General features: G+C 38.5%; 1 protein-coding gene across 1 annotated transcript; it reads left to right on the forward strand.

The window, feature by feature from the left end:
• The first annotated feature begins 1,231 nt into the window (after positions 1-1,231).
• SUGT1 (SGT1 homolog, MIS12 kinetochore complex assembly cochaperone) lies at positions 1,232-25,690 on the forward strand. Its single transcript, XM_056493961.1, has 13 exons — positions 1,232-1,364; positions 1,441-1,486; positions 4,886-4,976; positions 5,657-5,726; positions 6,044-6,114; positions 10,120-10,173; positions 10,997-11,013; positions 11,983-12,014; positions 12,434-12,530; positions 13,441-13,548; positions 23,011-23,101; positions 24,370-24,551; positions 25,158-25,690. Exons 1-13 carry the CDS (start codon positions 1,321-1,323, stop codon positions 25,257-25,259), a joined length of 1,005 nt encoding a protein of 334 aa, XP_056349936.1. The 5' UTR covers positions 1,232-1,320; the 3' UTR covers positions 25,260-25,690.

A 25,690-nucleotide genomic window follows, 5' to 3' on the forward strand; every position in this document is an offset into this window, starting at 1 on the left:
AGTTTAGTTTATGTCAGTTGGAGAAGTGGAGAAAATCTCCAGCAGCAATAACGTGTCTCCAGCAGCAGACTGTTGTGTAACAGACAGTAAAATGGAAATCATTCCTTCCCCATATCCCTTGGGCTCCGGTGTGCCAGCTGGGTGGATCTGTACTTCGAACTCTCTTTGCAAAGGAAGGGAGAAGCTGGAGTAAATCGTAAAATGAGAGCTCACATTGGGAGTTTGAGCAACCCCTCCCCTTTGTGCCTGTGGCAGCAGCCAAACAAAACACGACAGCTAAAATCCCAGCCACTTCTGAGTCAGAAAAGAAAAATTGAGGCCGCAGTTCTTTTCCACACGTGTGTGAAGCCACGGAGAAAAAAAGGCACTTTTTTATTTCTGAGGCATTTCACAGAAGGAAATGCCATCCTTCTCCTCCTCCGGAGGAGGAGGATGGGGGCCTCCGGCTGCCTTTGGGAAGCCCTGTCCACACCAGCTCACACACTGAGAGATATTTCTGGCTTTAATTCTGATTTGCAAAGTAGGGAACTAGGTGATGACCCACAAAAGGCTGGTTCTCTGATTACTAAAACTTCACACTTGTTATAAATTTTAACAAACAAAGGCATCAGCCTTCATTAGTTACAGATTACTCTAACCCCTATTGCTAGTGGTATCATAAACTGCACCAGGGGAGGTTTAGGTTGGACATCAGGAAGAACGAAGGCAAGTAGGTATGGGAATGGGCTGCCCAGGGAGGTGGTGGAGGTGTTTAAGGAAACACTGCACTTGGCCTGGCTCACATGGAGGTGTTCGGTCGGGGCTGCACTCGATGATCTCCGGGGTCGTTTCCAGCCAAACTCCTCTGCGGTCCCTGGCTTCTCCCGCCCTCCCTGTGAGCCTGCGCTCCGCTCGGAGCAGGTGGGCAGCGCGTCCCACTGCCGCAATGACCTTTCCCCGGTTCCTGCCCAGCGCCGCTGACTTCACTCCTGCCGGCTCCTCCACACAGCCCATTCCTCTGTGACTGTCTTCCCTTCTCCTTTAAAACTAAAGTTTAGCCACGCATACGACGCTCACAACGACACTGCTTCATCCTCGCTGGTGCAGCTACAGCCGCCGGTTACCAAGTGACAAACCCCGCAGAACTCGATGCAGAGCCCGAGGGGCCGGGGCCGCGCGGCAGAGGAGGCGGCCGCGCCGCGGGCAGGAAGCGGCGGAAGGGCGGGCGGGGCCTGCGCGGCGCCCCCGCTCCCGGCAGCCCTCGCGCGGCGCGGCCTGGCGCGGTGCGTGCGGCGCGGGCGCCTCGGCGGCTCCAGAAGTTTCCCAGGGGCGACGGCCGGCATGGAGGAGGGGGCGGGAGCGGCGTCGGGAGCGGCCCCGCCGCGGTGAGCGCCCTCCCCGGCCCTGCCCTCCCCGCGGCCCCGCCGCCCGCCCGCTGACGGCGTTGTGTTTCCTCGGCAGGTTCTCGGACGCGGACGTGGACCGGGACCCGGGGGCGGCGGCGCAGGTGAGGGCCGGGCCGGGCCGGGCGGGATCCCCGGAGCCCGGCTCAGGTGAGGTCGGGCTGCAGGGGAGCCCGGCGCAGACCTGGCACGGTACTAGTGCTGCCTGTGGGGCAAGAGGGAGTGGGGGGGAGCGAAACAAACCAACTTTCTCTTCCGTGTCCGTAGGTGATAGGTCACATAACTGAATCAGTTAAGATTTCTGGGTATAAAACCCCCAAGCTTGTTGAAGGAGGTAGTCCAGCTTAGTTTTTATTCTGCCCTGGTCTATTTTTTTTCTTCTCTATTTTTTTTCTTCTCTCCCTGTATTTTGTGGGCACCACGACTGATCTTACTTTCATCTCCACAGAAAATAATTTTTAAGTAGTGAGAAGGATGACTCACTGAAGTACTCTCCCCACGGACGTGTCAGAGTCCCCATCACTGGAGGCCGTCCTGGCACGAATGGGCAGGTTGCTGGATACTCTCACCTAGGCAGGCTTTCCCATGAAAAGCTAGATGAGATGATCCTTTGAGGTCCCTTCCAACCTGGCCTGTTCTATGAGTTTATCAGTTAGCATGTTTTAATGTGTTTTCTAAGGTTATTTTTTACATAAAACAGACGGTTGATGAGAAGTGGAGGGTGGATAAGTATTTCTATTTAACTACTTGAGAGGGGAGAGGATGTAAATGGTTAGTAGTGCTTGAAGAGAGTGGGTGGTAGAACCCTTAAATGATACTAAATTATCTTTCCACAAAGAAAATGGTGAAGCTAAATTTTTCAGTTCTTTGGGGTTTAGGCTGTACCTTGTAGAGGTTTTTCAAAAGATAAATGACATTTAAAAACTTCTTTGGAATAGTCAAATCTACATGGCGTAATAAAACTAATTCAAGATCTAAAAAAATAGAAGTTTCACATTTTGTGTTTAAAAAGCCCACCAGCAAACAAACCCAAAATCCCTGACACCAAAAGGTCTTCAGAAATATTAAGGAATACTGTTAGAATGTGCTTCTTTATTTTTTCCTGGATTAACATAATTGTTTTGCTTTTTATTATATTTCAGTTCTTTGTGCATTCAGTACTTCAGAACATTATGTAACACATTCTATAGGCATTATTTAATACCTGACACAATAATACTGGTGTCAGTTGTTAGGCCTTGTTCTCAAATTCATGGATTGAGTAGGCAGACTGTGCTTGGTGGTCTCTGAGCTGGTAAGTCCCACAGCTCAGAGTAGCATTTTGCTGACTTAGGGGCTCGGGTCTCCAGGTGCTACACTGTGTTTGCAGGGTCTTATGTGTGGTCTCTATGTTCTTGTGCTTAATATTTCTAATCTGAGGGACAGTTCTGTAGAGATGGTGCTGTGTAATGTTTTCATACCTGGTTAGGCTTCTGTTCAGTTGGCCTGGCATTTTTGCACTGTCTGTGGGATTTTTGATTGCTTTAATTTCTGGAGATCGTACATAAATTGCAGCTGGATCTGATGCAATTGAAAGATCATCATCCATCTTTTAATACTGTGTGAATGATAAAGTTGTGGACTCATGAATGACTTCTCATTTTAAGTTGAAAATATAGGCTGCTATGTGGAGACAGAAGGCACCTTTAATTAATGCAAACTCTATCAAATTTACAGTGTGTTTAGTAACAGATGTGCAATATGGTCACATGGTAAGGGCCTTTAGAGTCAAAATATGCAGAAAGCACATACTTGAGTGTGAGGACAAAGTCTAAGCTAAGTAACTGTTGCTGATGTCCACAATCTGGAGTTCACAGTGCTACTCCTGTGTTACTTGGCTTTTCACATAGCTTACAGGAGTTACTTGCTCCGTGCGTGTGCCTGAATGAGGTGTGGTGACTTGCTGATAAAAAGCACACAAAGAGAGAAGATTCACACTGTTGAAAATGCTTGGCTTTGCTTTGCTTTCCTGAGGTGAGGGTTAGTTTTATAGGAGGATCCATTCATATGTTGCCGGCTCTTATCAGTGCATCTGTCATCAGCATAAACACAGGAAGTAATGTCTGGGGGAAGAGGTGATCTGTCAAACCAGTGCCTCTGCACAGGTGTGCCTGTGATGTTCAGAGTCAGACCGTGCTTGGTTTCGAATGTCAAGTATTTCACCTCTCAGCATAATATGAACCAATTTTAATATGTGTGTTGCCTCACATCCCTGCCATATGGAATACCTGTAGCCATGAGTATTTCCATAATGACAGCTGCTTTTAAATGACTTTAAATTTCAGGAAGGCATCGGTACAATTAGATTAAGTTACTGCTGGTTACTGCTGTCCACTGCCTGCCCCTTTCTTCAGAGATCCCCAAGGCTTATGTGCTGTACCTCTATAGAGGTGTATGTATCTTATATAGTAAGAACTTGTGCCATTGCTCGAAGAAGCTGTTCTGGCCCCATAAGTCTATATGGCATAAGCACTTTATGTGACATCTGTTATAAAAAGACACTGGTCTGAATTAGAACTAAGACAAGTCCTCCTTCCCTTCTTTTTTCTCTTTCTTGGTGGGACAGAGTTTTGGCGACTGCTCTACAAATATTTCTGCAGGTTGAAAGCTTTTATCTTAGCTGCATTCATGCTTGCTAGATTCCAAGTGGAAGTCTGAGTAAAGTCAGCTTAGCAAACAGAGTTACTGTACTGTAGCAATGTACTGTTGTCACTTTTGGAAGACTGACTGGCTTCTAGCAAAGGGAAGAACTTCTCTCACCAGTAAGGAGAGAACTGGAGATGCTCTTTCTAGGTGTGTTCTTCAAGTCGCGGTGATGTTGTTCTGTATGCCAAGTCATGAACTTTTAGAGAGAGCAGTGTGTTATATTTTCAATCCATATATCCAGTGATTGCCTTAACAAAGGACTACTTTATGCTTATTTCCATTGTGCAATAGTACCTCCTTTGAGCCCTGTGCTGCATAAATCTTTTGTTCTACTTTTGTGCTCAGCATAAATTGAAACAATTTCTTATGCCCTATAATATGTGTTATATGGTATTTCATAGCATCTTATCTCTGTACAGCTGTTCTGACATACTGTGCATTGACTTCCAAATTTCTAATACTGCACTGCTCTCTCAAATCCAGCAAACCTGTGTACAAACCTGTACAACCTGTGCTAAAAACTGTAGGAAGGTTTTTGGAATAGAGAGGATCATCTGTGTTAGACGTCATGTTTAGAGTATTTGAAATCCCATTTCCTTTGCAGTAAGAAGCAGTCTGCTTGAATTTGGTATAATTGGCAGGTTCCTTGTACTTCAGGCTCTGATGTTTAGCTTTGTGCTTGAGAACTAAGCAACAGGTAAACAGAAATATCAGTTAGGATTTTATCTTCTGAAATGTCTCTTAGTTGACAGAGTTTGAAACTGTTTTTATGAGGATTTCTGAAGTACCATTTCATTTTTTTTAATGTGTGTTTACAGGAACTGACAACAGCTTTGGAAGAGAATCCAGATGATGCCGAATGTTATTGTCAACGAGCTTATGCTCATATTCTTCTACAGAAATATGCTGGTAACATCTTCAGTCTAAGAATCCTTTTACAAGTGTATCATAACACATGTTTTACAGGAGATGTCTTCAATCTGAAGCCAGAAACAGTAATGAGTGAAAGTGTTATCTGTAACTTAATATAAATTTTGGTGTTGGGACGTAATCGTGTAGTTTTCTCAGATTGTTTTGTTACAGAAAAACTCAGTGAAATGAGTTTTCTAGAGTCCCAGCTTTCTATTTGATTCCAGTCTAGTATTATCTTGGCAGCTTTTTATAAGCAAACTTCTTACGCAGATTTCGAGATTTCTGCGTTGTGTCTTCCATGGTTGTGTTCTTGGTAGTGACTGAATCCTGTCGTGGTAGGAATGTGATGAGTGAATAATGCCTAGGAGAAAGATTGACTGAGTAAGATCTGTTTTATTTTTTCTTCCCAGTAAAAACAAACAGAATCAAACTTCAGATCTAAGCAGAGGATTTCACTAAATGAAAGTCATGCTGCATCTTACATAAGAGCTCTGCAGCTCCATGAGAGATTAATGTTTGGCAGTTGTGACTAGACTTAATTGAAACAGTGTGATTTGAGTGCAAGCTAAGAAAGATAACATAGGAATGCTAGAAAAATTTCACTACTTAAAGACATGACAATTCACTGCTTTTTATAACATTATTGTGTTTCTCAACTTTAAACTGACTTTCAACAGATGCGGTTGCAGATGCAAAAAAGTCTCTAGAACTCAACCCAAACAATGCTGTAGCGCTCCTTAGAAAAGGGTATGTATCATTTATGGGACTTCAGGAATATTGTGATAGTCTGTAGGTCAATACTAGAGCTTGGATATGGTTCTGTGCAAGCTTTTTACAACACTGAGGATGAATAAATTCAAAGCCATGCTGCTTGCAACCCATTTGTAATAAAGCCATTTAGTTTGGGGTGATTATCTTAATGCTCTCGCTATTCCAAAACCACAGCTTTTCAGTAATTTAAATTCCTACATGTAATTTTAAGCAATACAGCTTGTTATCCATAGAATGTGGACTACACTAAAAAGTAATCACTGTTTTCTTCTGTTTTTCTTTATTTATGGCAGGTTAGGTGAATATCATATCAAAAACTATGCATCTGCTTTAGAGTCTTTCAGAGAGGGACAGAGACTGGACAGTAAGTATTAAAGTTTCTTGTGCGTACAGTACTCCTTATGTTAAAATAATGGGTATGTGTTAGATTAAAATGTAGACCAAAGATTTTTATTTTTTTTTTAAAGTCTAATGTGTTGTGTCCCTAACATCAGCTGTCTGACTTTTGGGAACCTTTATGCAGTCACTGCATGAAAGTGTTAAACTGTTTGAAAATGTGTAATGAAGTTCTTAGCAATTAGTAGCTGATTTTTTTTTTTTTTTTTTTTATAAAATGGGGAGTGTTTTCCTGCTTCCTGGAGGGCTTGAAGATAAACAGTGGCAATGTTGTAGTGTTAAGTGTCATAGAAAAATTTTTTAATAGAGCAGGCTCTTTATATATAACTGGAATTTCCTCTTAAACAGTTTGTAAGTTCAGTCTTTAGAAAGAATGTGCAACTTGGTTGGTATTTAAACGGATAAAGTAGATTTCACTTAATTAGAGAAGCATATTTATTATATATCTCCTTTCTTCTTACAGTGTTGGCTTTTCAGCTGGACTTGAGCACTTTTTAGTTTGGGAACGCTTAGAACTTTTTTAAAACCTGACTTTATTCAATAAGCAGGAAAGAAGTACTTTAAAACAGAAAGATTTGGTAGAACACATAGGGAAGCACAAAACAAAGCATTGCAAGATGGTTGTGACAGCTTTCTTTTCTCTCCTATCCCCTGTTATAAGTAAAACTTCCTTCCAAACAGCAAGAAAAGATGGTAAAAAAAGGCACCTTGGAAGGTGATGCAAAGTGTGCTAATCTCATAAGAATTGTCATGGTCTCAGATCTTTCCAGTGTGTTGTCTTATCCGTAGTAGTAGTGGCTGGGACATGTAGGCTTAGCAAAAATTTAATTACTTTGCATTTCCCAAATAAATTATCTAATCATCTGATTTAAAAGTGGCATTTCATGGAAGTGTAAGCTAGTTTGTGCTTGATGCCAGGTGGTCATGCTCCTTATTACTCTTGTGTTTGTTTAGCCTCTTCTTTCAGTGCATTAAGTCTGCGGAAAGCTACTATTTTAAAAGTCTTTCTTCCTGGATGAATGTGTTGAAATGGCCCAACAAAGCATCTGAGTGCTGAAGCCATCCAAAGTGAAATGGCAAAGCAGTGTTGGGCCAGTGGTAGAAGGGGGATGTGATGAAATTGCAGCAACTCACGGCTGTCAGTTTAGGCTGCCCTGGAGCAGGAGTTGAAAATAAGAAATTTCATTAAGCTCTTTCTGTTTTGGTAGTGTGGATAACCAGGTGGTCTCTGTGAATTTTGCAGTAGAGACAGGTTTGTCTTTGCAATCTTGTGAAGTCCTCTATTTAGTAACTCTCTGTGAGAGGAAGAGATTCCTTCCACTGATCTACAATGCTTTCCTTACTTGGTAGGTAACTTTTTGTATATCTCCAAGCTCATCACTGCTGAATTTAATTGAATGACTAATCTTTATTTTCATGTTTTTGCCCCACTGCAGGCAGCCAATATCAGTTTGAGGTTTTTCATGTGGATGGATAACCTCACATTCTATTTATGTTGTAGAGTACAACACAGAGCTACAGATATTTTTTTACATAAGTGAGTGAATAACAGGATTCTCTTGGGTAATTCAGAATCCCTGAAATACAGCACATTTTCCTGTATTGAATTGCTTCATTTCTACCTGTTTGAATTTAATTTGCTGTTGTTTGGCTGCTTACTCAGTTGAAGAGTTTCTGAAGCTTCCTGGCACTTCCTGATTACTCTCTTATCTGGAGATACTTTCTGCTGTGCTTCCTCTATCTCATTACAAAATTCTGTAGCCTGCTGTGAGATGAGGAGTCTCCTGAAGGCCTTTTTAAAATTACAGACTTAGTTGATTCTCTTTCATATATTGCCTAATTTGCTGTCAACTTTGTGTCAGTAACAATTTACCTTTGTGGAATGTTTAATGGATCCCGGGTGAAAACAATTGTGAGCATAGGCATTTTGGTAACACAAATAACTTCCAGTTAAATGCAGCTAATGCAAAATGAACAAAGCACAGAGGGAAAATTTGCAACATATTCTAAGCAGGTGATGGAGAGACTTCATCTGTTGCTGCCTTGGGAAGAATTGCTGTGGTGCTTTGCTGGCAAAGCTGGTTTCTTTGCCACACAAGTGGGCAGAAGTACATGGATGCACATTTCTGTTCTTCACTAATGTAAGGGCTGTTTTAAATCTCAATCTGGAATGCTGACAAGGATGAGCTTCCTACTTGTGCTCATCACTGGTAGTACTGACAGGCCCAGGGTACCACAGCAACCTTCCCATTACCCACCTACAAGGATATCAAAGTAGGACTTGATATGATGATGTCTGGAATGTATGATGTTTCTTTATTTTATGAAATAACTTTAGAAAGCAATACTTCTTTTGTTCAGCTCTGCTATGCATGTAGATTTTTGCAGTTCCTCTTGCTTTAGTTGAGGAACGAGTGTAATTGGTACTCTTCAGTAGGCTATGTGAGTTTAGGAGAACTATTCTCATATTTTCTTGGGTTTTTTTCTGTGACCACTGAATGAGTTTAGTAAAGCTGGAATGTGGCAACTTTTTAAAGAAACTTACTTTTTGTGTTCTAATCTAGTAGATTTTTAGTAAGTGAAAACCCAGGAAGTTTTCTAAGCTACAGTTATTAATAGAAATAAGTTATTTGGAAGGATAATAAAATTTTAGAGAAAAAAAAAAATTGCTTCAAATTAGAAAATATGCCAGGATGCAGGGAAAGAGTGTGATCTTGGAAAATAGGGATTTACTCTGGTGTTTTCTTTTTAGGTTTGTATTGCATAGCAGTCTAGTCATAGGCTGTGGTTAAAAAGAGGACTCCTTACCTGCTGATGAGGGAGACTGGATCAGTGGAGACTTTGCTTAGGCTGAAAAACTTGGAAATCTTTAGGTTATGGTACTAAGTTTTGAAAATATTAATTTAGGTTCCAGGGGAGCTCTGCAGTTCATATAATTCTATGCTCTGACCGAAAATAATATTAATTTTGAACTTCCATGTGTTTGCTTGGGACTTTTTGCTGTTGTTTTCCAAGTATTTCCAAGACTGTGGATTCCACAGTCTCTTTGGGTAGCCTGCTTAAGGGTTTGCCCATTCTTTTAGTAAAAAATTTAGATAACTCTTAAGATGGCAGAAGAAAAGAGGAGATGAAATGGCTTGAGAAGTAGGGTAGCAATTTTATGACCTGAGATGCACCTCAGAATTTATGTACATTTTATATTTGGAGGGTTGGGTAACATTGTATAGCTGCAGTGGAGTCAGACTTGGTGTTAGGTGCGTGTCTGCTGGGAACTCTTGTCGAGCTTCTTGGTGTTCTTTGCCTCATAATTAACAGCATTTATTGACTTGTAAAACGAGAAAAAGTTCAGCTCTTCTTAGTAGTTGGTCAGTATTGTTGCCACTTCTTTATTTTCTTCACTGTCAAAGAATTTTTGGTAATATTGTTGAAATAAGATAATTGTTCTGTTGTTACACTATCATCTTTTTAGCTATTTTCCAGTGAATTAATTTCTATCTGGGGGGCTTGCTTCCAGGAGAGAGTATTTGATGTTTGTCAAAAGTTGCACAACTTTGGATTGTCCACCTACAAGACTGTCTCTCCTTACATTTCTCTGGAGAGGAAGTGTGTGACTGTTTGAAAAAGTAATTTAAAGAAAAATGTGTAAAACTGTACTTCTTGTTTTCTAAACATTTACATAGGGGTTGAACAGACTGGAAAGCAATAGCATATTTGTGTCTGTTAGACAAAATCTAATCTCCTACAAATTAATTAGAATTTAATTAAGTATAACACCTAGTAGAGTTGTATAAAAATACATAAAGTCTAAGTGGGATGACAGAGCTTACAAGAAGGTAAAAGGTAACACCTTTTTTAGTAAATTGATCCAAGTTTGGGATGGATTTGTTTCAGCTGGGAACTGAGAGGCCTTTTCTTCATACGATACATGTAATGCTTGAAGAGTTTTAATATTACTGTGTTTGGTCTCTTCTAGATGTAGATGATACCTTTACTATTTGGATTAAAAGATGTGAAGAAACACTAAATGGTAAGAAAAAACATGTTTACTAGTGATGGATTTGATATGCCTTGTGTTTGGAAGCTATGTATGTTTTTCCAAGATTCGCTGCTTTCCTCTTATTTAGAACAAAATTACTTGTTTTTTCTTTTTTAGAAGTCATGTTTTTCTTGGAGTAAACAGCCTTAGCACATGTATGCTTCATTCAGATTTATAGGAGCATTTATATTGGGTTTTTAGTGTAATAATTAAGTGTGCCAGGAGAGTGCCTATTTAAAGATCAGACTATCATGATTAATTTTAACTTATTTTCATACACAACAGCGAACTAATTTTAATTGTAGAAGTATGTGTCAGCTTGGTATCTAAAGCCTACATCAAAATAAGTTTTGAAGTCTTGCAGATAGTGAAGTTGGAAAGAGATAGAAATTTGGAGATTTTACTCCTTGATTCCATGTGGAAAGTACCATAGGTGCTAATGGCTGTTCTGGTAACTTACCCATGGTAGTCACTGTGTTTGAGTATAGTTTCCTTTCATGCCTTCCTACAGACAGACCGCACTGACAATTAACTCATCCACAGAGCTTAAGGGGGATTTTGATGAAAGAAAGCAGAATAACTCTTGTAGTTTTTTCCTCCATCTGTTGTGACTTGCCCTCCTCTCTGTGCTGCACATTGGAGAATGGGACAGTAGAACATGTTTGTGTCAATGTGTTGACTAAAACTTGACCTCCTCTGCTGTTGAGACTAAAGTGAGTGCAGGATGTCTGGAGTAACTGAAACAAGTTAGGGTAAGAATCTGCCTTGTAAGTTCAGTATGTCTTTTTCTGAAAATTCTCTTTTTATTTTTCAGCCTCACAGACTGATTTGGTAAGATGTTTTCCTTAATATGTTTACTGTGTTGACTTTTTTGTTATGCTACAGTATATTTTCTGCATCAGTGGCTTCACTTCCAAACTTTAAAAAGAAACTTTCATATTGCGTGCAATTCTGAGGCATTTAGCTTTTCTTCTAAACATGAGTGCTTTTGAGACCAAGGCTGCAAAATTGGAATCCTGAAAACTCTTAGGAATGTTTAACAAATCTGGCAATTACTGTGCATTCATTGAGGTAAAATTTTACTTTCTAGCTCACAGTCTGCAGTCTAATTTACAGATCAATCAGTTGTGGTTAATTGTGTTGTCATTTTTTTCTGTTATAACCTGCTCAACTTTCAGGTTTGGGTTTTTTTAATTGAAAGTCTTCGCAGGAAATGTTGAAATTGACCTGTCCTTCTGGATTTTTTTTTTCCCCTTGGGAAAAAAAAGGCTTTGCTTTGGATATTCTGCTCCCTCTTTAATAGTTACCTAAATTTTTTACATTTTAAGAATGGGGTAGAGGAGAAAAATGTACAGGAAGCATGGTGATGTAAAGGCATCTTAGATTTAGAAGGATTTTATATTTAAAAGTTAAACCTTGAGTTCTCAGACCTGTTTCAGGTTTTCTTCATGATTTATAGATTAGCAGCATAGTCACTGAATGTTTTCCTGGTATATGTCTTATCCAGGAAGAAATGAGTTTAGGTTGAGCTAAATTGCTATTTATAAAATACATTCAAGTTACAGACTGACATATTTAATATGAATTGAAACTTTTTAATTTGTAATCTGCCATAAATTATTAAACTGAAGAGCTTTACCTGTAAGTTAATATTCACATGTAGATCAAGGAAGGGGAGCAGTTGGAATCAAGAAAAGGGGAGCAATTGGTGAAAATGATTTGTGCCTTGAAAAGTACTTAATGGTATATTTTCACTTACACTGATGTAACTTTCTTTCCAATTGAATGTGCTTCGACTAGAATACACAGCAGCCCCTGCCACCAAAGATCAAGTAAGTTTACTTTAGCTTTACTGTGAAATTTAAAGTAATTGACATATTTGCTATTTGTCTTGGGGATTGAAGAGCAGGATAATGAATGTAACAGGTTTTTTGGGGTAACTTTAGAAATGTGGTAGTCCAAGTGAAGTGTTTCTCAGTGCCATCGCTTTTGTTCAGACTAAATGGTACCTTCAGGCAGTTAAACCTAACAAGGAGAGAGTGGAATAGCATCAGCATCCTGGCTTCTGTTTTCTCATTCTCATGCTGAGCTTAAGTCAAGGCCTGTTCCATTGTGCCTGCTATAGATAATGTTTTTGAGAGATATTAAGATTCTGAACTAAAAAGTGAATAGTTTAAGAAATTGATCTAATTTTATATGGTGTGTGATATTAAAAAAAAAAAATTGTTCCTTCTCTTTTTCTTTTTTAAAGATATGACTGGTACCAGACAGAATCTCAAGTAATTGTGACCATAATGATCAAGAACGCGCAGAAGGATGATGTCAGTGTGCAGTTTTTGGAGAGAAAGGTGGTTTTTATTGGTTATTGATACTCATCCCTAAATTCCCTGAGATGCAGTACTCCAGACAGTGAGCATTATATGCTGCAGTAGCATGAAAGGAATGGGGTGGGAGCTGTTCTGCCAGAGCTCTTCTGTACTTTTGTGCTGCACAGGAATGTATGCCCAGTCAGGTGATTTGGGATCAGTGGCCACAGCAGTGTCCATAGGACTTAAAACAAGCAGTATGAGGTGTGCATACTGCAAGGGAGCATCTGGTTTTCAGCTGCCTGTGTGGAGGGGGTGGGGGAAGAAGTGATGTGGATTTAAATGTTAGACTATGCATACAACTGGAGCAGGACTGGGCAGAAACAAGGTATTCTCAAAATAGGTATGAATGAGTAATATTTTGCTCTAGGACAGTTATAGAAACAGACTGAATATTGGTGGGTGGATTTTTCTTTCTTTTGGCACCACTAAAACTGTGGCAGCAAAATATATTTTTAAGGAAGCACAGTAATCTCTTTAATGAAATACCAATATTCTCAGCTTCGTGAAATACCAGAAGTACTTGATTATTATCTGCTTTGGGTTGTTAAAATAGTCTGAGCACTTGCTCTGTAGTTTGCTTATATTAGAAGAGAAGCTGCAGATTATTTTCATGTTCCATTATTAATGTGTTGATACTCCATTTGTTGTGTAATTCTTTCCCTAAAGACTTCAGATCAAGCTAACCAGATAGTGAGGTTTTTGAGACGTGTAGCAAGAACTGAAATCTTTTGTTCATTTTCTAGTGTATCTTAGAAACATCTTGTCCATTAATGCATGGTCTGAAATTATATTGATTTAATCACTTAATCTCTGTGTGAAATGACTGTTCTTTATTTGAAAATGGAGCTGCTGTCAAAGATGACCAGAGAGTGTTTTTAACTTTAAACAGATGAATGCATCAGTGAGACTTCCATCAGGTGAAGACTTCAACTTAAAGCTTGATCTTCTTCATTCTATAGTGCCAGAGCAAAGTACGTTTAAAGTGCTTTCGACAAAGGTAAGCTTCTTAAAGTGTAAGACTGTTGCAGTCCTGAAAATGTTTCTGTTCTATTGTCTTGTCTCTTTGCAACAGTCTTGCTTTTCATACAGAAATGCTTTTTCTTTGTTCAAGGTATCTTTCGGCTGGTGAGAGGCCTTCTAAACTCGTGCAAATATCAGAAATAGTAATATGATGGTACTTATTGAAGTGTAAATGTCAGAGTTATGTTGAGGATTCTTTCACTTGTTGCTAGAGAAAGAAGGCTGATCTTCACTGTTAAAATTCAGGTGTTAGGAAGGCATGAACACCCATTTACAAAACTTTCAGGAGCCAGTCTTGCTTGGTAAAGCATTGTTGTCTTTGTGTGCCCAAGAGATAAAAGTCAGACTTGGAAGATTTCAGTGAAATTGTTCTCTACCCTTTCATGGTTTCTCACTGGTAAAGGTTAACCATGTGGTTAACTGTTTATGGCTTTTCATGAGAGCATGTTATTCCATGCTGCTCCCGGAAATAGTACATGCCTGGAGACACTTGAAAATGGCATGATGTGAGAAAACGCTTCTGTCCCAGCATTTTGCTGCTTTTACATTACAAGTATAAAAAAGTAAGACACAGTGGTATGGCATAGCATTTCTTGTTGGTGTAATAGATAGACAGACATATGCTTTGTCCATAGAGCCAAGCCTGAATCCCCAGTGCTCGAATATGATGTTGCTTCTTCTCTTGTATTTCAGCAGTGGTCCTGCAGAGCTTATGGAAATTCTTTCCATAATTGTATACTCATGTTCCATTTTACCTGTTCTGTTCTCAGAAAGGTACTTATAATAATTCTTGCATCATTTCATGGAAGAGGGACTTAAGGATGGTATGAGAGGATTACCACAGAAAGTTGGTCTTGTTTTTCCACTCCTTGTACAAAGAATCCTGGGCAGGTTGTGTGTTTGAGCACTTTACTTATCCGCCCACAGTGTAAGAGCTTACATGGCTCAAAGTATGCAGGAAATCTGGTAGTCCATTAGTATTTGTATAAATTTGAGTGGAATGAAGATAGACCTTGTCAGGAAGAGTAACTGTGAGGTCCTGTTTTCTTTATGTTCTTACCTAGCTTGTGTTATATTTTTAATTCTGTCTTGAAGGTTACCATTACTTTCTTAGGAGGCATTTACATAAACTGTGAAATTCACATGACTGTCTTTCCCACACTGCCATCTCTAGCCTGGGCTTTTCTCTGAAATAATCTCTAGTAGTCTAAACCCTGGTTTACTTTGAGGTTCCAAAATTTTAGTGAAAGCCTGAGTTATGTTCAAGCATTGTCTGAATTGTAAATATTTTGCATTTCTTTTCAAATATAATTGTTCCTAAATACTTGTGAGAGACTATTTTTTGAGACAAAATGGGTAAGTGGTAACACAGAAGGTGTTCTAACTGCAGAAGTAAGGGCTTCAGCATGTCCTTACTTTTGGAGAGAGGAGTAGTATAAAGCTGTTTGTGAGGGCATAATGAAGGAATACAATTTAAACCATGCCCCAGCTGATTCTTGTTCTGACCACCAGATGGAGTCTGGAAATAAAAAAAAAAAATAAAAATTAAAAGCTGATCTATGTAAGTATGTCAAGACTTCTTTACAGGTTTAGAATATTTTCCTTAGAAAATATTAAGCACTTTAAGGTTTGATTGCCTTAGTGTTTGGTTACTAGAAATTCAGTTTTCTTAGCTTTGTGTATACTTGGCTTTTATGAGCAGCATGGAAAACAGGCAGATAGTACTTCGAGTAAATTATCCAACACTTACTGATCAAAACTTCTCAAACCATTCACATATTATTTTGTACTATTTACATGAAGTCCTTTTGGAAGGACTTGGAAAGAAAGACATAATCTCATTATCTTCCCAATTACAGGAACTTGTTACTATGCACTCCTAAAAAAGTTGAGTTTTCATAGGATAGAAACAGACCTATTCCTGCAGATTAGTAATTTCAGGTGACAATAACTTTATTTATTCATACTGCTTTATTTTGTCCTGCTGTTTTGAATGTGTGAGCCACATTGCCACTAGTATCCTATAATCATCACTGGGCAACAAAGGCTCTGGCCCTTCTTTTTCACTTACACAAGCAAATATATGAGAAAAGAGTGAAATGTAAGAGCATGCTATGTGGTGGGTAGTTTGGGTACAGTTGATCTTTGTACAACTAAAAAATTCAATGAATAGAGGATGAAACAGCAGAACTGGCAGAGAGTAGAGCAACCCTGTGTATTTTGGAGCTAAGGGAAGCTGTAGAGAGTTTTCTCTGGCTTGAAATTCAGCATCACTTGACAAATGGAAGGGCATGAAGGTAAAGATGAAAATTCAGGAGGAGAAAACAGCCTTAACTGTATTTGCAGAATTACAAATTCTAAAGTGACTGCAGAGAGCAGACTCTGAATTGTTTCTTTCAGCAAGTGTTGACAGTGGTGAAAAATACAATTGCTAACGTAAGGATTGTTTCTTCCCTAGCAAGGAAATTAAAATTACACCTTTCTATCAATCCATGCTGTGTCAAGCTCTGAAATACAAAGTCTGCTTGGAAAAAAACAGGACTAGCAAGTGTTACAGAGGTAGCATAGACAGATGTTTTGAGCTGTTTCAATAGTTTCTGTTAGAGCAGAAATAAATTAGTGTTTGTCATCTGCAGACTTCAAGCTGTGAAGATGTGAAATACTCAATGCCAACTCAAGAACAGCATAGTGTGTGGATGAAGTCCAGTTTTGAGATAAAATCTTAAAATTTGTCTTTATGCATCCTCTAGTATTTTATATTATCCAATTGTCAGCAGTTTTACAGATGATACAGGCTGCCTTTAATAGTGACTGTATCTGTTATTGCCATACTTGAAGCCTTTTTTTTTTCTTTTTAACCTAATTAGAAAATATACTTGCTGTTCAATAGATAATACTGCTGGCAAATTCAGCTTTGAGTTGTTCATGGTTCACATTTAGTGGCAAGTTACTTAGAGTTGCTTCTTGTTCAGGATTTAATTCTGATGGCCTAAGACTTCAGGTTAACGTTTGTGTTAGAAAATACTGAATAGCTCTGAACTGAGCCCTTGATCATGACTAGATCAATTGATGTTATTGATTGTACTCCTCATCTGTCAGAGGTGTCTGACTGTAGCAATCTGATCAAGTGAAAAGTAACAGCTGCTCCTAAAAGCAGTGGAGAAATTTGAGATTTTGTGTCTTACAAATGGAAGCTGAAAACTGTTGCATTCAGCATTTCACAGGAGGAAGGCACCTTTAGTAGTGCTGCTTGGTTTTTTGCTTCTTTCCAGAAGAGGGAGCCAAAATGTAAAGGCTGGACCACGTTGCTCCTTGCAAGTTGCCTGGGTGCAGTTGCCCTCTGGCTCAGTGTGCATACTGTCATCATGTTCCCTTCACAGAAGGAAAAAGGCATAAAAAATTTAAATGAGGGACTAAATAGGTTTAAGAAAAGACTAATCAATCTGTATCTGTCCAGAAAATGTGTCAGGAAAATAGAAATGCACAAATAGTGTAAGGATTTCTACTGTTACTAAACATGCAGAATCAGCCTCACTCTCTTTTCCCTCTTCTGCTCAGTGTATTAGTTAGTGTATTTGGGATTCCAGGGGAGCATTCTGCAATGTTCTCCTGGAAGCTTGTGTAACATGAGCAGTTTCTGTAGGTCTTCTCATGAGTTCTGTGTGGTCCTTGGGGTTTTCTTCCCCTCAGACTTAGGGGAGTGAAGATGACTGTGTGCTTTTAGCATGTGTGCTTATGACCTTGAAGGAAACTTGAGGTAGGGCTTTCTGGTTTTCCCCCATCCACTGATAGACAGGACAATTACTGTGAGTTTTCAGTTTGTAGTGCCTTGGGCTTTTTGCAAGCAATGACTTGCAGCAGTGTAGAGCCACTTGAAAAAGTGGTAAAAAGTGGTTTTTTTACCCTAGAACTGTCCTTTAGTTAGAAATAAAAGTTGTGCTGCAAACTGGGATGGTGTTAAAAAGCTTCAGCCTCTTTTACAGTTGACATTTGTTGCTTAATAGAGATGTCTGAGGTAGAAGCACACTCTCAGCAGCTTCATGCCAAGAATATGGTTGTGTGCATCAGTGGAATGTTGTTTTTTTTTTCCTTGAACCAATATTTTGCTTTGCAAACGCTGAAATATCCTGTGAAGCTAACTGGAACTGATGCTTGTTGCTGAATGTAAGGGAAAAGGCAAAGAGTGAAACTGTTTCACACGCTCTTGGACTGTCATCAGAGTCTCTATTCAGAGGCAAATACGCACAAATAGATAAACAGAGGAACAGATTTATTTTGACTCAAGTTGGGTCTTACCATTGCAGTCCAATCCTTAAAAGGTACTTTCCTGTTTCGGGTACTTGCATTAAATTGCTTGTAGACACTTGAATGCAGACTTGGCTGCTCTCATGTACTTGTTTTCCCTATGAGGGTTTCATGCAGATTGCTATCTCCCATGTATATTCTTGAGCATTTTCTATAAATTATTAACTAATATTTAAAATGAAGGGATAATTTTCTGAAATTTCTTGCATCTTTTAGGCAGGGCTAGTTGGAGTAGGATAGACCAGAAAGAAACCTTTACTGTGATTGGCTTGATATTGACTTATTTAACAATAAGTTTGATTTTTTATTCTTTTCCTTCTGTATGAATGAAGATGGATGTGAGACAGATTTAGACTTATTATTTTATACAAGCATATAAGTCAGTGCCCATGCTTTATATAAATGCATAAAAGAAAACGATGCATAAGGGGGTTTATCTGTCTTGAGAACTATTGGAATAATGATGGTTTACATGGAGAATAAAGTGACAAATAGCTTTAGAATACCAAAATTATCTGTGTTGCTAGCTTCTCTAAAATTCAAAAATTTTGTGTTGGTTATGTAATATCATTCAGAGGAAACTTGAACCTTTTTCAAAGAAACAAAATAAATCCCTTCCATTGCAGTATACTTTCTATAGAATAAATTTCTTAATTATCATTTGTATGTGATAACACTGTGGAATTATTTTCATCTTAATATATTTTGTTTAAAGTTACGGACCAAAAATCTTGGAATTTAGACTACAAGCAATATATAAAAGGTTGCTGAATCATTAGGGCACCAAAACTGTAGGCACATGTGCTCTTAGAGGTACACTTGAATAGGTCTTACATTTTCAGAAGATTTTTCTATTTTATCATAAAAAATCATGAGATGATCACAAAAGGACAACTCTAAACCCTTAAGATTTACAACTTAAGTCAATCAGTAGTTCAGTAAATAAAAAAGTAGTTGATTAGAAACACTAAGTCCTTGTTTTCATGTGTTTGATACAGCAGAACACCAGAATTGAAAAGAGTATTTTTGGTGTGTCTTAAAATTAATGGCTGGACTGTTGCTTAAGCTTTGCCAGTTCTGATTTCCTTCATCCATCTGATCAGAGTTTGACAGAAATTTGCCAGTGGTAAATGAACTTTCCCTTATCATGGACTGTAAAATATAAAACACAGTAAAAATTAGAAAAAAAAATCCCTTGAAGTTTGTCAGTGTACGCCAGAATCTCCTTTTAGAGTGGAAAATGAAAATTCTTCCCCTTTTAATGTATCTCAGTTAGACTGACACTGCCTGTCCCAGAATGTAAATTCAGGTGAAATCAAGTTCATCAGAGGTTTTCACTTTTAACAATTAGTATCTACCTAGAAAATAAATGTTGTCTAACTAATGTTATGTTGATCTTTACCAAAGGGGAGGAATTATTTCCTAAAACTGGATCAAATGCTCTTTTATGCCAGTCATCTTAAAATAAGGTGGTAGTGTTTTATTTTTATGCTATCAATGAAATAGTTCAGACCAGCTTTGGAGAGTAAACTGTGGTGTCTTTCCTGATAGCTGGCACTTGGATTAAGCCGCAAACAAGCGTGTCCAAATCTCTGGTATGCTTTAAAAAATGGATTACTTTTATGACTAGAAAATTCTGAGTAGAAATTGACCTGTGTCCTGTCACTGTCAGTGGTGTTTCTTCTAGACAGTAAATCCCTTATCTCAGAGGGGTAGGTATCTCTCAAGATGGTATTTCAAACAAGTAATACACTAATTACTCTCAAAATTCCATGTGTCTTTTCCTTTTTGCTTTGCTCTCTTTGAACCCAAAACACAAGGGATTCTAAAGAGAAAGTGTATTATATCTACATTGGGATTTTTTATAGGTCTGGAGTACCATGTCCCATTGTAGGTTTACCAGTACAAGAAAGGCACTGATGTAGTGAAGCAAGTCCTGTTGGGGCTGCCAAGATGGTCAGGTGACTGCAGGGCTTGAGCTAAAGGAGAAGCTGAGGAATCAGGCTTGTCCTTAAGTGGCATGCAGAGCATTTAATTTGCAGTTAAATTTTCCTGTCTTATATACTAAAGTTGGCACAAGGCACACAGGCATACGTTTTATGAAATATAAATGTTGAATCAAAGTAGTTGGCAAAGTGTTGATGTATTTCTCTTGCCCAAGTGAATTTTTTTCAAAGGAGAGGAGAAAGCTAGATATGACACAAATGTCTGTGCTGATGTGTTACTTTTCTGTGTGATAGCTATCAGTATCTGTACTAAAACCTTCATTAAAATGCATTTATTGCCATTTGTGCACGTAATTGGGGCTCACAAAGTTGTTCCTTCTGAGATCAAATGGAGCTCTCAAGCTGAAGAAACATGTGCCTTCACAAGCAGAACTTTTTAACTTTATATTTTTGGAAAATGTGGTTGTATAATAGTACGAAGTTAATGATTTCCCTAGCTTTGCTCCTGCCTGCCACTTCGGCTAATGAGTAACTTCAGTTGAAGTGGATGTAGTAGACAGAGTAAAAGTTTAATCGTGTCAGAAATACATTGTCTCAGTTCTTCAGCTGTGTGCACTTCCAGCTTGGCAGGGTTGAAACGGTTTAGAGTTAAGAAATCTGTACCTTATACTGGGAATTAGTGTGTGTCATTGGCTTCTCCCTAGGGATGTTTATCATGCAGTATGGTTTAGTGACAGTTTCAGAGAGGAAAATGTAAGAGCTAGCAGAATAGAAAAGAAGGGGGATTACCAGAGTAGCAAAACTAAAGTTCTTCCTTATTTTCTTTTTATGCATGGGCAGAGTACTGTGATGAATAGCCAAAGGACAATTAGCCAATAGCCCTCATTGAGGAGGGTTGTATTCTGAGAAGAAAGAAGTCCATGTTTAGTAGCTCACATCAAGCATTATATTGCATTAGAGGTCATTCTTGGTAATGATGAAATAATCTGTATTTGAGATAGTGGAAGGTATTGGTAGAAAGCCTGAAGGGCATGAGGAGTTAGTGAAAGATAAACTGAACAGACAAATTTAAGAGGTATAGGGCAGAGCAGTTTCAGTGTCAAGCATCTGTTTTTTTCTTTTTTCCACTCCCCTAAAACATGTTGGGGAATGAACTAATAAGTAGAGTATAAAATCTTAACGTTAGAGCCTCAACTGAAATGCACAACTCAATCGATAGCAGAGTCTCCTCAGATTGAGAAGAGTTTATATAAGAAACAGAGGAGAGTAGTTTTAAATTAATACTTATGTTTCACTTGTAACTAATTAGTTCCTTTGTAAGTAGCTAATTAACTTAAATGTTTGGCTCAGGAGATCCAAATCCACTGGGAAAAAAAAACCTGCTAGTTCTGCCACTTGTGGAACTACTTGACTGTCTTATATGTAGATATTAAAATATTTTTTCCTTCCTTAAGCTAATCACAGAGCATTAGATTTATGAGTGTAGGTGCTAAAAAATGAATGTTAGAATTGCAATTTTCAAAATGTTTTTAAAAGAGTCCAGTGGAAGTAGCTTTATTGACTTTTGTTTTACTGAAGAATAATTCTTCTGTGTTGTTTAACAGAAATCTCCGCATCCATACAGATTGTGATATTAAACTCTGGAATGCAGGCCTTTTTTAGGGATGGTAGGTTGGTCATCCAGACTAACAACATTTTGATTTTATTTGGTCAGTTTTGGTTCTGTGATGTTATTTTAAAAATGGATACTATAATCCGAATTTGTGACTTGTAAAATGGCTGAAAATACTGAAAAAATCCAACAGATGCAGGGAGTGGGAAATCAAATACATGTGGGTGTTGGACTTAAGAATTTACTGAAGCTCTCCCCTGCCTTGAAGGACATTTCATGCCTCTTATCTTAGACTTTTTGTTGCTTTCAGTACATGTTAGTGGTGGCAAATAACTATTTAAACTTATCTTGGGAATTTGTAGCTTCCTGAGGGATAAATAATAAAAAGAAACATTTATAACTGAATATTCTGTTTCTTAAAATTCATCCTGATTGCAAACATGGAAACATTGAAACTTCAGTGAGCTAATTTTTTTTATTTTGGTAAGATACCTCACTCTATTGCTTACCAGTGATTGATTTGAACAATTGATTAAATAATGTTCAAATTTCAGATCAACGTAATGCTGTGTGCATTGAGCTTGCTGTTTGAATCTAAGGTTAGCTTTTACAGTGGTGCCTTTGTTCTTGGGTCTGCAGGGATCCCCAGGTTGTAGTGGCTTTAGGCAGCACTAAGAACTTGCTTCTGCTGTGCTGTTCATAAATAAAGAAGCACTGAAGTTTAGCAAGCACTGATTTCAGTTAATTAATAATATCAGATGAACTTTGTGACATCTCCTTAAGTGAATTGGAGTGACATTAGACAGTCGTTGTTTCGCAGACATTGTTTTGCAACTTTGTAACCCTGTAAACAAAGGAGAAGGTTAATTATGAAAAAAACATTTCAGTATGGTTGTCTAAAGGGATTATGTGAAGTTGTGAATAGGGCATGACATACTTCACTTAATTTTGTTTCTCCTATGATAATTGCAACCACATCCATTTTTAATTGCCAGTTTTGTCAATGAATACTCGACAATTTTCTCCATAGCAGTGTTTGCTCATTGAACCAAATGAATACAGCTTCTGAATTTCTCCTGTGGGAAGATCTGCATAGTCCCAGGGTGTTTCTCTGGTTTGTGTACTACACATCAAATATGGAATTTCAAACATGGAATTTTTTGGTAAATGAAGTGTAAGCTTCTATAAAGTTGGATTTTGTATTCTTTCAAAACTGCTGCTTACTAGAGCTGACTGCCAAGAATGGGATGCTTGAAAGGCAATACCTTGGAGCCTGGCAATGTAGAGACATTGAGACTGATCATTACATTTGGGATGCCTTAATTTACAAAAAGAATCAAATGAATAGTAAGAAAAAGGAAGTTAAGTGGTCCTAAACCAAAGGGTAGAAGTCTGATACAAAAGCTGCACAGGCACATGGGAGCTTACTTGATGTGTTACTTGAACTCGAGTAACTTTGTCTTGTAGGTAAATTTGGCTGTGATACAGGCTTCGTATGTATATTCTTACAGCTGCAGGATCCAACTACTTTGGCAGATGCGTTTGCATCTGGATTCATTTGTCTTGTGTTTTGTAGGTTGAGATAAAAATGAAGAAGACAGAGGCTGTAAGATGGGAGAAGCTGGAGGGCCAGGGAGATTCTCCTAAATTAAAGCAATTTACACCAGGTTTGTTTGTGTTTATTTGTATTGAGTGGGTTACAGTTATTATTAATAATTTTGTGTTAGGTGTTGTTTACAGCTTCATATTTGCAGTTAAAAGCCTAATAGTCTTGTCTTCACTGCCAAGAATTGACAGAAAGTCTGCAAGCCATTAGTGAAACATGGGTATTAAATTTAGTCATAACTTCTGTTAATCTGATGAATTGTTAAGGGCATATGGTTGTCATTAATTCTGCTTATCTGTTCGGGTCCCTGTTTTGCAGTTCTGTATGTTGTTAAGTGCGTCTGTTGTGGTTCAGGAATGGTACCTCCAAATTCAGTGCCCCCCTGAGACTCTCACAAAGGACAATGTCATGATCTCACTCTCCTTTCCCCTCCTCTTTCTCACTGCAGTGGGATGGAATTGAGAATTGGAGGCACTATAGGTGAAGGGTTGAGATAAAAACAGTTTACTGGAAACAACAATTAAATTAGGAAACAAACAGTAACAACAACAACGTGAATAACAAAAGGCTACAAAAGAGAGAGTGATTTACATGCAAAATGTTCCAGTGGACCCCGGGTAACAATGACCTGATGATGGATGGCTTTCCCCTCCCCACACCTTTTTCTTGACTGGAAGCCCTGCCCTTCTTCTGGGTTCCAGAGTCCCTTAGTCTCATCTATAGCTCTGCCCCGGTATAAGTATCTTCCTGGCCATGCCCACAGAGCTTCAGGCCCCACCCCTCACCACTCCTGCAAAAAATTAACTCTGTTCCGGCCAGACCCAGGACAGCAGCTGTTATGTGACCTGTTGTTTTAAATAATTATCGTTTCCTTAAGTATTGGATTTCTCTGGGAAACTAATTCATTGGAATTTTTCAGTACAGGTAAACATTCTATCTTTGGCAGAATTTGAATTCCCTGATTTATTGATTTCAGTTTTTTTAATATTTAGCTTAACTTATTCTGTGGCTCTAGGCTGCTGGGCTTTTTTTTTCTGTCAGCCAATGTCTGTTGCCTCATTTTGCTTTAAATTATCTGTGCTGCTCTTGGCCAGCTTTTTTTGTGTGTGTTGGATAACAAAATTATATAACTGTTTACTTAAAAATAAACTCCTGCATTTCTTAGTCTCCTTTTTTTTGTTACTTCAATGCTTATATCAGTTCAGAGGAGTCCATTTGCATTTTCATGTCCCATTATCATCTCTGATTCATCAGGTACATGTGTTTGTGTTCTCTGCCACTCTCAAAGTCGTGAGAAAATGCTTAGTTAACTAACACTTCTCTTTTCAGATACCCAGCACTTATACCCATCATCGTCTCACTATACAAGGAACTGGGACAAACTAGTAGTTGAAATCAAAGAAGAGGAGAAAAATGAGAAGTTAGAAGGAGATGCTGCTTTAAATAAACTCTTCCAGCAAATCTATTCAGATGGTACAGATGAAGTAAAACGTGCCATGAACAAATCGTTTGTAAGTCTTCATTCTTTTCTCTGAAGAAACGTGTGACTTTTGCACACTGATATGATTTACTAAATTTTGGATATGTTGGGGAAAGCCTCCATTACCAATATTTTGGGCCTATAAATGAATGCATTTTGGCCATGGTTCTGTTGGAGATATTGGTACAATTACTCTCACTGAAAACTACAGGGATGTACAGTAATGAATGTGACTCTTTAAGTCCAAGGTTGTGCTTTGTCACTGGTCTCTTCATTTCAATCAAAGTGTTATCAAAGGAAGTAGAGGTTTGGCTCATACAGAGCTTGAAGACTTGCCAGGGGTGAAAGGATCAAGTTCTTCTTGATTGCTTGAATCTAGTTTAATTTGTAGTCATCACAGACAAGGACATGACTGACCCTTTAAAAGCTTCTTGTTAATGAAGCAGCATCTCAGTGTGTCCAGCAGTGATAAAAGTGCTGTTGGGGTGGAGATTATGGAATGTTGCTCTGTCAAATTTTATTTCATAGGTACACAATTTCTGTGTAATCACTACTCTTTGAAGTTTGCTGTAGGAAATGTGGCTTTTGTGTTACTGGAATTCTCAGCAAACTAAACAAACTCTCTCTCATATTGCAGATGGAGTCTGGTGGCACAGTTCTGAGCACCAACTGGTCTGATGTTGGTAAAAGGAAGGTAGAAGTAAATCCTCCTGATGACGTGGAATGGAAAAAATTCTAATCCTATTTCTGATCCTTACCATCTATATGTTGCCATAGTCATGTACTGACACCTATGTATGGACATAGCATTCTTGGATTCAAAGCACTGAATGTTCCCTTGAAAACAGGAATTGTCTGTACATTTTGCGTGCTTTAGAAATTCCTTCATCTGCAGATCTTAAAGATATACTCAAGAGTGGAACCCTATTTTTATCATCTCTGTCTTAATTTCTGGGAATTGGGTCCATCAGTCCAAATTTTCTACCACTTTTATCAGCTCTGCTCTTTGGGATAGGGTGATCTCTAATGGCTGGTCAGGATTATTGCCTTACACCTGGTATTTCTGTTCAATAACTTATTAGATCTTAGCAATTTTGGGTAAAAACACTTTTCACAACAGTGTTAAAATTGTTTGCTCCTTAACTCTGCTAAATAAAACTGTAAATACAA

This window comes from Oenanthe melanoleuca, chromosome 1 (assembly GCF_029582105.1).
Source record: "Oenanthe melanoleuca isolate GR-GAL-2019-014 chromosome 1, OMel1.0, whole genome shotgun sequence".
In the NCBI taxonomy this organism is placed as follows: Eukaryota; Metazoa; Chordata; class Aves; order Passeriformes; family Muscicapidae; genus Oenanthe; species Oenanthe melanoleuca.

Coding starts and splice junctions, on each gene's coding strand:
- SUGT1 (XM_056493961.1), top strand. CDS start 1,321: ATGGAGGAGGGGGCGGGAGCGGCGTCGGGAGCGGCCCCGCCGCG. Junction 4,977..5,656: donor TCTTCTACAGAAATATGCTG/GTAACATCTTCA, acceptor GACTTTCAACAG/ATGCGGTTGCAGATGCAAAA. Junction 13,549..23,010: donor TTAAAGTGCTTTCGACAAAG/GTAAGCTTCTTA, acceptor TGTGTTTTGTAG/GTTGAGATAAAAATGAAGAA.